Here is a 10,037-nt window from a genome sequence, read left to right as displayed (position 1 = left end):
GGGATTCCAGGTTGGAGGACAGATGATGAACTACTTCTGGGAGATACAGTCACATGGCCGGCTTGACTGGACCAAAGGTACCCCTGGGCACCAGTGTGGACAACACTGGAAGAGAGAGCGAGGTAAATTATGAAGCACCTTTAACACAACTAGACAGTCACTCCTCATAGGCCCTAAGGACATGTTACGTGCTTAGTTACTGCTTCATCCATTTTACAAATATCCGAGCACCTACTATGGTGTGAGGCACAATTTTAAGGAACAAATTAGATGGACAAGGTCTTGCTCCTGTAGACCACCATTCTAGTGGGGGTGGGGACAGACCGCACCGACAGATTACTGCCGGTACTGAGGAGTTCTGATCATCAGCAAATAGGGCACAACCAGCACCTGTGGAACCTGCCTTAGGTGGGCTGATCAGAGAACGCCTCTCTGAAGAAGTGACATCTGAACTAAGAGAGGAATGGGAAGGAACAAATGGCGGGAGAGTGACCCGGCGGAAGGGACAGCCAATACCAAGGTCCTGAGACTCAAACTGAGGTGTGTTCAGGGAACAAGAAGGTTAGAGCCTAGTGAGCACAGGGAAGGACCGCAGGGGGGCTGGAAGGATTGTTTTATGAGGACAGTATTTCTGCCCCGAGGACTGAGGAGGAAAGAGTAGGAAGTCTCAGCTGCTTTTCTGCAAATCATCTCTTCCTTTTTTCCCCCCAAGATTTTGTTTTTATTTTAGTGAGAAAGTGTGCGCATGTGCACAAGCGGGAGGGAGGGGTGGGGCAAAGGGAGAGGGAGAATCCTCAAGCCAACTCCCTGCTGAGCGCAGAGCCCAACATGGGGCCCGATCTCAGCACCCCGAGATCACGACCTGAGCTGAAATCAATTTGGACAGTTAACAGCCATGCAGGAGCCCCTCAAATGATCCCTTTTCTGAATTAACTTGGAAGGAGTGTGGTGTGGAGAGTCAGTTTGTCCCATTACTAAGCAGGGGGGCACTCAGATCTCCAGACATGATAATTCACCTCCCTTCTTCCTCAGCCCCAAGGAGGCCAAGGTCTGACCCATCTTGGGTCCGTTAGCTTTGCTCAGGAGGAAAGGGCATCAGGTCACAGGCTGACTGCTTCTCCCTTGGCAACGGATCTTCTCACTCATGTGCCCTGTGGGATGGGTGACTGGGTAGGGAGACGCCAGCAGGTGCCGTCCCTTCATAAACACACTTGCTTCAAAGACGCCTGTGAGCGTCTCCCAGCGCAGGACGCCTGCAGTGAGCGCCCCATGGACAGGCTCCCATTTGTGCTCAGATCACCCAGTGCTGGGACAGAGATTCTCCCATTTCACAGATCCAAAAGGTTAAGTAACTTGTTCCAGATCATACAGCAGGAATGGGGCAGAGTAAGAACGAAACCCAGTTTTTCTCTTTAATTTCAGAATTTGTCCACTGGACCTGAGTATTCTTGACATTCAAAAAGTTAGAGAGAATAACATCTTGAAACCCATGGACACCATCCACAGCTCAAGAAACACAACTTGAAGCCCATGTGCCTGTGCATTCTACCAAACCATGTGGCCTCCAATTCCTCCTACCTGGGAAACACTGCAAGGGCATCACATCACCCTCCATTGCATAGTGCAGCCCAGAAATCTAGTATGTATGAGTGCCACCTCCTTCTTGTTTCCATCAATTACCAGGTTCAATTAATTTTGATACCTATTCCTATTTCCACTATTACTTCTACCTCTCTCCTCTCTTCATGTATCCTCTGTTACGCAGAATATTGCAAAGGCCTCCTAACTGGTTTCCCTGCATCTCCTTTGCCCTGTTTCCAGTCTAATATCCACATTATCATCACCAATCTTAAGACCTTTGATTCGCTGCCTTTGCTCTTAGAATATAGACAAAATCACATGCATGGTATACAAAGTCTCATATACTCTTTCTCCTACTCAACTTCCCAACTTTTCCTCAATCCCTTCTTCTCTGGGCTTTGGGGCTACTTGCCCTCTTGCTGTTCCTTATAATCCCCATGCTCCCTCCCACCACAGGACCTTTACACATGCTGTTCCTCCCTTCTCCACCTGAATAACTCTTCCCTTTCTCAGGTAAATTTTCCCTGAGCCCCCAACTGGGTCAGGGTTTGGCATCACTTTTACATTTACTTGTGAGACTAATCAATTAAAATCTTTCTTCCCTAATAGGCCAAAGACTAAGAACCACTCACTTAGTACAAAATACATGCTTAATAGATAACAGCCAATGTATATATGGCATATATAACATGTCAGGCAGTGTTCCTAGCACTTCCCATGTATTAACTCATTTTAAGATTTCCCAAAAGCCTTAGATGAAGTAGGTACAATTTCTAGCCCCATTTTCCATGTAAGCAAAGGAAGTCATACAAGCTAAGAAGTGGCACGGCTAGGATATAAAAGCAGGCAGTCTGTTTCCGAGTCTGTGTGTCATCACTGAATGCAGGCTAGTGTTGAGTGCTTCTGAAAGGGACTAGATAGCACCATCATTAACCTTAGCTCAACTGAAAAAAAAAAAATCATTTCACTTGGGTTTTGGCAAGGATCTTATGTTTGACTGGAACGTTGCTGCACAACATATTCTCTTCCCAGCATTTTATTCCAGGTCTTTAAAAAATCCATCTGCCTTCCCTGGTACTATCATGTGGAGCAAACTGCTGAGGGACGGGAGGAAGCTGGGTTGGAGTGAGGCAGAATTGTGGATCATTTGTAGTATGGGGAGTCCACATAAGGGCAACTCAAAAGATTTCCATGGATGTCGTCTTACTGAATCTTCACTGATTCCAGATAACTTACACACATAGGGCAGCTCTCCCTGAGCTCATAGGTGAGGCAAAAGGCTGGGGTCAGGCGGGCTGCTAATAAGCCATAGGAAACCAAGCAGTCACAGGATGGGTGAGAATGGTCCCCACACTTTAAGATGCAGAACTGCAAAGACTTCCCTAGCAAAGAAAAGATTGAGGGTAGCTAGCCAACCTTTCCTAATTCTTGGGTGGAACCCTCTGAGCAAGGACAGAGTCTTCCTAGGTCTTCCCAGTAGGGCTAGAGTAATTACTCTGCAAGCTCAAGAGATACCGTAAAGAGCTCTCTCAACTAGTTACATCCCATTAACTCTAACTCAATATGGTGAAAACATAGTAATTCAGGAAATTCTTCGCCAGAAACCCATGTATCAATCTCAGAGGTCAATGTATGCACACTTTCTTTATCTGCATTTTGATACAGAAAGGCTTTCATTAATTTCTTGCGGGATTTGAACTAAAAAAGACTAAGCTAACAATCCTTTATGCCTGCAAACACACTCTCTCGGGTTCACGAGTGTGCCTTTAGAGAGGCACCTTCGCAGGCTGAAAACATTTCTATTCCTTCAAACAGCTGGCAGCTAAGGATGGGGGCATCCGGGATGCCCACCCCACCTTAGTTAGGCCTCAAAACTGTATTAGCATTCACCTCCTCGAGGGGGAGGGAAGCTGCGTGTAAGACCAAGGGCAGTCAGGGGAGCTTAAGGCCAGTCCCGAGCAGGCCACTAACCGACTGTGTAATCTTGGACAAGTCGCATACCCTCTTTGGGCTTCAGTTTCCACACCTGCAAACTGGAAGTTGAACCGCATGGTCTTCAAGGTCCTTCCCAGCTGAGAGCCTGATACCAAGTAGGCCTGGCCATGAGAGCAGCTTCCTGTGGGCGCGGTGCAAGGCTTTAACGGTCCCCCCTCCCCCGCTAGGGCCCGCGAAACCCTCCTCAACACGCCCCTTGGAGTGACGGCGCTTTCCCAACCGCAGCCCGAACACGGCTCCGCCCCTTCCCGGGGGCGTCCCATCGTGCCCCGCGCTAGGCTCCTGAAGCGGCGGGGCGCCTCCCGCCTTTCCGCGGCCCCGACCCCGAACTCCTCTCCCCAGTTCTCCCCGGCGCCCTATCCTATCAACGTCTGGTGTCCCAGCCAATCACGCGGGCCCGGAGTCTCGCCTTTGGTCCACCCTCCTCCCAGCGCTCAGCCGGTCTGCGCTCAAGGCCTTTACCAGGCCAACCCAATCAGCGGCCGGCTCCCGCCTGCCCCACCCCAATCTCCCTCCCTCCGACCAATCCGCGCGCCTCTTTCTGCTGCCCGCCCAGCCAACCCGGGCCTTGAAACCAGCGGGCGAATGGGCGCAGGGCGGCCCTTCAATGCTGACCGCCTGGCCAATTGAGGATTCCGCGTGGCCACGGCGGCAGCCAATCGACATGGAGCGCGGTGCCGCCGCGGAGAGGTCCGGCCCGAATATCCCTCCGCCTTCCTCCCTCCCTCTCTCTCCCTCCCTGCGAGCCGCCGTTCACTTACCGCCTCCTTTCCTTCTTTCTCCCTCCGCCACCCGAGCACCAGCCGCGCTCTGAGCTACCCCCGGGGTCCCTCCCCCGCCGCCAGAGGAGCAGCTGCCGCCGCCGCCAGCAACAAATTAGGAGGGAGGAAGGAAGGAAAAGAGGAAGGAAAGGGAGCCGGGGCGACTACCAAGAGGGAGCCGGTGAATGGGCTTGTGGTGACCCCCGCCCCCCACCCCACCCTCCCTTCCCACCCGACCCCCAACCCCCATCCCCAGTTAGAGCCGCCGCCCGAGAGGCCGGACCGTCGTCTTAGGAGGAGTCCCCGCCACCACCTCCGCCATGGAGCTGATCACCATCCTCGAGAAGACCGTGTCTCCCGGTAGGACGCGGGGGCCGGGGGTCGGGCTGAGGTGACCGGGTGGGGGGAGGGGAAGCCCTGGCCCCTCTGACCCTGTCCCCTTCCCACTTTCCTTCCCCCTAGATCGGCTGGAACTGGAAGCGGCGCAGAAGTTCTTGGAGCGTGCGGCCGTGGAAAACCTGGTGCGTGCCACCCCGCCGTGTCCCATCCCGCCGTCCACCCATCCCCTGCGTGCGGGCCTTCCCGCCCTCCTGGAGGCCCAGGCCTCGGGAACCCACCCCGCCCCATCCCGTCCCCCTCCCCCCCACCCCGGTCCAACCTAACCCCGCCGTCGGGAAGCCGGTGGGTGTGTCCCGCCCCGGGCCCCGGCAGCTGGCCAATGGCGCGGCGCGCCGGGGTGACTGCCGCCCAATCGCCGTGCGGCCTGAGGGCGGCGGTGCAGCGGGAGGGAGAAAGAGGGAGGGAAGGGAAGTTAGGTTGCGCGGCGCTGCGTGTTCAGCAAGGGTGGGGGTGGGGGAGCCGGGCCTAGGGGCCATGTGGAAGCTCGGAGCCCAGCTGCCCGCCCTGTTCTGACCCGGGCCGGATTTTCCTTCCTGTCCCGTGGCCCCTGTGATTCTCTGCACCTACTTCCCAGAGTCTACCCTTTGCTATGCCCCTTGGTACTGAGCTCATGGCCAGGCCTGGCACCCGAATACCTCCTATCCCACTCCGGCAATATTCCTCCCGTTCCTTCCTGGGTATTCCTCTTCGGGTTATTTATTTTTTGGTGGGGGTTGGTTGGGGGTTTTTTGTTTTTTGTTTTTACTTCGATGGGTAGAGACTGAAGTTGTACCCATATAACAGGCTGAGGCACATCCTTGATCGGGCCTGTTCCCAGATGAATTCACAGAGGAAAGTTCCTCGTTTTCATATTTAAGGGGTACAGAAAAAATGAAGAGAAGTCCACTAGACTGGACCTCTGTATAAAATGTGGGCTGGATTGGTTGAAACAGCCCGTGTGCCAGTAACGTTTCCCTTTGATGTCCCTCTTATGCGGGGGGGATGGGGAGCAGATGGAAAGGTGGAGGATACTTGACATCTTTTAAAGGTAATAGGTAATAAGCCTAAATAACATTGTAACCCAACATGTCCCTTTGTAATCTAGACGAAATATAAGCCAAAAAATGACACTGCTTATTTTATACAAGCTGTCTTAAATGACTTTCTTTTTTATTGCGTTCTTAGGTGCTAGCTTTTACTACTTTTTATTCTTAACTTTCCATAGAAAGGAATTTGTCCTGCTAACATAGACCAATAATAATTCCATTTGGGGTTTATTTCTGTTTCTGCTTCTGCTCATTTACAGGAAGCTTTTTATCCTGTTCCTAACATTTAACTTCTTTGTGGTATTGCTAACATTCCTTATTGGTACATAATTAATAAAACTTTTAAGATTTATCTTATGTGATTGCAGGACTTGTTAGTGGTAAGAAACTGTCTGCTTTTGGTTTTTCCTGTTCACTTCGGTTTGGACAGAGCTTTCTGCAGGGAAGAGGAATGTGTCTTAAAATTTTTAGAGGGAGTAGTTTTGGGGACCTGGGCATTATGAAAGGTTGAGAAAGGTTTTCAGAAATGCACTATGCTCAGTGGACAGCTCAAGTTCAAAATGTGTAGGAGCCTTTAGTGTGTTAGCTGTTGACTGTTAAATGTAAAATCTTTTTTCTTGGCAAATTTGTCTTGGCATTTTTATCTCTTCACTTTTCCCCTGTTTCTAAATATTATCAAAATTATAAGTAAGTCTTTTTTCATTGTTCCTCTCTCATTGAACACTTAAAACTAAAAGAGAAGACTAGCTTCCTAAATCCATGTTTCAGGTTTGTAAGTATTTACCTCTGTTATCCAAGATTACCTGCCTGCATGAGATCAAAAGTCGCCCTGAATATTAATCTTTTTGGACTAAGATATCTTAAATTTAGGGAAACAATTTTACATTCTATCCTGTCTTCACATATTCATTCATTTAACAAGTATTTGTTGAGTGTCAGGCATTGTTAAATAGAAGACTCCTCTGACTACTAGATTGTCAAGCTTTATTTTAGGGTGATCTAATGTGAAGATTTGAGCACTAAGAATGATATTGATAGGAAAATCTGTACCTCGATAAATGCTGAGGCTGCGTGAGGTGATGGGTGACTGACTTGTGTACCATGTAACACATTTATAGGAGTCTTGAAGTAGGTATTTTAGCATTTTATGAGATGTTATGATATATCCTGAAGAATTTCGGTTTCCCCCAGTATGTTGGTGCTCTTTAAACTGTCCTCAGTTGGTAAAATTCCCAGGAGATACTTTCATTCACAAATGCATCTTCTCTTAATAGCCCACTTTCCTTGTGGAACTGTCCAGAGTGCTGGCAAATCCGGGAAACAGTCAGGTTGCCAGAGTTGCAGCTGGTCTACAAATCAAGAACTCTTTGACATCTAAAGATCCAGATATCAAGGCACAGTATCAGCAGAGGTGGCTTGCAATTGATGCTAATGCTCGACGGGAAGTCAAGAATTATGTAAGTAACTTTTTCTCCTTTTGGTCATGTCAGCCTCTGGGAATAAGAAACCTCACCGTCCACCCACCCACCCACCCCATCCTTTCCTCCTGGACCCCCCTACAAGAAACATCTTGGTCAGTTTTTTGGTCATTACATGGGATAGAGGTGATGGTGTAATAGGTTTCTGAGACTTAAGCTTCACTTGATGATAAAGGTAGTATTTGATTTAAATTTTCTTTCTCAGTTTAGCTTGTGTGTACGGTGCTGTCATTTCCCATTAATGAGTGTGTTGGATTTCTTTTCAGAAACTAAAGTAAACAGCAGTTTGGGCACCTTTAACTGGTTGCCAGAATTTGTAGAATCTGGTGAATCGACATGGTATACACATTGGTGGTTCCCAAACTTGAACTCTGAGACTCACTAAGGGAATTTGCTAACAATAATATATTTCCAAGCTCCTTTCAGAGATTCTGTTTTGTTGGAGTGAGGCTCAGGAATTATTTTTTAGATGTTCCTGTCTTCCTATGTGATTTTTTTTCGTAGTCATCGAGTCCTTGCTCTTGCTGAACTTGTGCTATAGATCATATTCACTGTTTGGTAGTTTAGGCATGGCACTATGTGGAGTTCAAAGGGGAACTAAATAATCTCTTGCGCCTTTTAAGCCCAAAGAGTTTGTGAAATAAGAATTTGAAGTTAATGATGCTTTTATCTACTTAGTAAATTATGTAAAACTTCGTTTAGAAGCATCTGGCTTTTAATCAGGATCTTTAAGGAGTGGATTGATGAGTTTTGAGGAAAATTGAATGTCCCTTGCTCTGCATCATGGAGGTCTTGTGTCTTTGTTGTTGAGCTAAAATCCGTAATTCTAGCTGCAGCAAAAGTTAACTCAGAATATACGGACAGATGTCTTTCCCACCCCCTAGTTAACGAGGTTTTTTAGTGGTTTGTCTTATGTGGATAAGGCACAGAAAATGGTAATTCATGCAATTAGCCTTTGGTATTTGAGGAGAAATCGGTGGGGGAGGGGGTCCTAAGTGTGTACTTGCACATGTCGTCATATTTGCTATTTCCTGATTTGAGGTATCAGCGTTAGGTAAATTTGTGCGCCTTAAGGCAGCAATATCTCTTTTAAGTTATATACCCTTGTCTTTCTAGTCTTGCACGAAGGTACTCATGACTGTGGGAACTAGGTTATGAAAGCCAACTTATTTTGAATCTTTTTTGGAATATGTGGAGCTATTTCTGTCCACATTGGGTTTGCTTATGTAATAACATTTTAATCTTCCCTTCAGTAATCTGATATAATTTAAGTTTATTCCGTCAATCACTGGAAATCTTGGTGCTTATAGTGCCCATTCAGTTTCTCATCTTGCAGAATCATGCAGTAGTAAATGTAATGAGACATGATTGGAACTGTAATTGGCTCTTTCGGGCATTTAACACTTGTTAAAATTTGGTTAAGACTTTGTATATTATATGTGTTGTTGAACCCTTCTGCATGAAAGAAAATTATTTAATCATGGCCCTTTTTCCCTTTCATAGCACCTGTGGTAAAGAATACTTTCTCAGTGTTGATAGTTATTTTTTTGCAGTGTGGGTCTTGGGACACATTTGGGGGTCCCTCCTTTATCCCTCTTTCTGATAATTGGCTGTTATTATTAGGGTTACCCCCTAGGTTTTAAAAAAACAAAAAAACAACCTTTCTGCCCTTAAGAGTTGGACTTTTATGGTCTCTAAATCACCTCAAGCAATATTAACTAGGGGTCTTCGAAAAGCCATTTAAAGGAAGAAAGATAAAGGTATGGTGGGAGTCGCTGCTCTCATCTTGTACCAGGTTATGGTGTGGTGTAGTATAAAGGCACCCTGAACTGGAACCCTTCGTCACTTGGGTTGGTACCTGTTCAGCCCCTGCTGTTTTCGACCGGTCATCTCATCCCTGCCTCTCCGCTTCATGTCTTTGACATACAGGTTTTCTTAAAGTCCATTCTCGACCTGGTAGCCCTAGAGAGCAAAACCTTGATTTAGAATCAGAACAGTTGTTACTGGGAGAGCTGTTGGCAGTGGGGCGGGCAGGGATGATGGTATAATGTATGGGGGAAAGATGGGGAGTTCATTATTATTAGCTACAAAGCAGGATACTAAGTGACCTGACCCAGTCAGCAGAGCTGGCCTGAATATCTGGCAGCTACGCTTTGTCCTGTGTTCATGTCAGGAACAGTTAACTGTTTGCCTTTTGAATGGACGGGTGATTCTTAGTGAGTTCATTGACTGAATTAGCTGATGGTGGTAATGATTAACCTTGGGTCAGTTGTGGCTTCATCCTTTATCTGTACCTGTGCCTTTACGCTTTACATAAATCTTTGTATGATAATCATTTCAAACAAGACCCATTTAATGATAAGCGGATCCCATTTTATTATTTTTTTCTAAAGATTTATTTTATTTATTTGGCAGAGAGAGATCACAAGTAGGCAGAGAGGCAGGCAGAGAGAGAGAGGAGGAAGCAGGCTCCCTGCTGAGCAGAGAGCCCTATGCGGGACTCGATCCCAGGACCCTGAGATCATGACCCGAGCCGAAGGCAGCAGCTTAACCCACTGAGCCACCCAGGCGCCCCCCGGATCCCATTTTAATTGGCATATCTAACTAGTTCTTCCTATCTGTTGATGGTGGAGAGAAGAGTTCTCGGATTCCTGGGCAAACAACAAATCCTTCCAGACTGGAAGTTAAGTAAGGATTCATTCTTAGGTGTTGGTGACATCAAGTAACTTTGTATCTGCATCTAGTGATGTCCCCTGACCAAGATCTTTCTATGAAAGTCACCCCAGGTGTTAAATTGT

General features: G+C 47.4%; 1 protein-coding gene and 1 long non-coding RNA gene across 3 annotated transcripts in view; one reads left to right on the top strand and one right to left on the bottom strand.

Moving 5' to 3' along the window:
- Positions 1-4,026, bottom strand: part of LOC309850659 — a 46,137-nt gene extending 42,111 nt beyond the window's left edge. Inside the window, exon 1 of the long non-coding RNA XR_014304388.1 lies at positions 3,583-4,026. This is a non-coding gene — a long non-coding RNA (uncharacterized lncRNA). The remainder of the gene's footprint in view (positions 1-3,582) is intronic.
- A 105-nt stretch (positions 4,027-4,131) lies between these two features.
- The window catches only part of KPNB1 (karyopherin subunit beta 1), a gene marked incomplete at its 3' end in the record, with an annotated part of 28,161 nt that continues 22,255 nt past the window's right edge, over positions 4,132-10,037 (top strand). Inside the window, exons 1-3 of one of the 2 annotated variants that reach the window (XM_082704737.1) lie at positions 4,132-4,697; positions 4,800-4,858; positions 7,036-7,218. In XM_082704737.1, coding sequence (XP_082560863.1) covers positions 4,658-4,697; positions 4,800-4,858; positions 7,036-7,218 — 282 coding nt within the window. In that variant the 5' untranslated portion in view covers positions 4,132-4,657. The remainder of the gene's footprint in view (positions 4,698-4,799; positions 4,859-7,035; positions 7,219-10,037) is intronic. The other variant, XM_082704736.1, reaches the window with a different exon arrangement.

Source organism: Mustela nivalis (assembly GCF_964662115.1).
Source record: "Mustela nivalis genome assembly, chromosome: 17".
Taxonomy (NCBI): Eukaryota; Metazoa; Chordata; class Mammalia; order Carnivora; family Mustelidae; genus Mustela; species Mustela nivalis.
The sequence above is the reverse complement of the archived record's forward strand: the minus strand, read 5'-3'. Positions and strand labels throughout refer to the sequence as shown.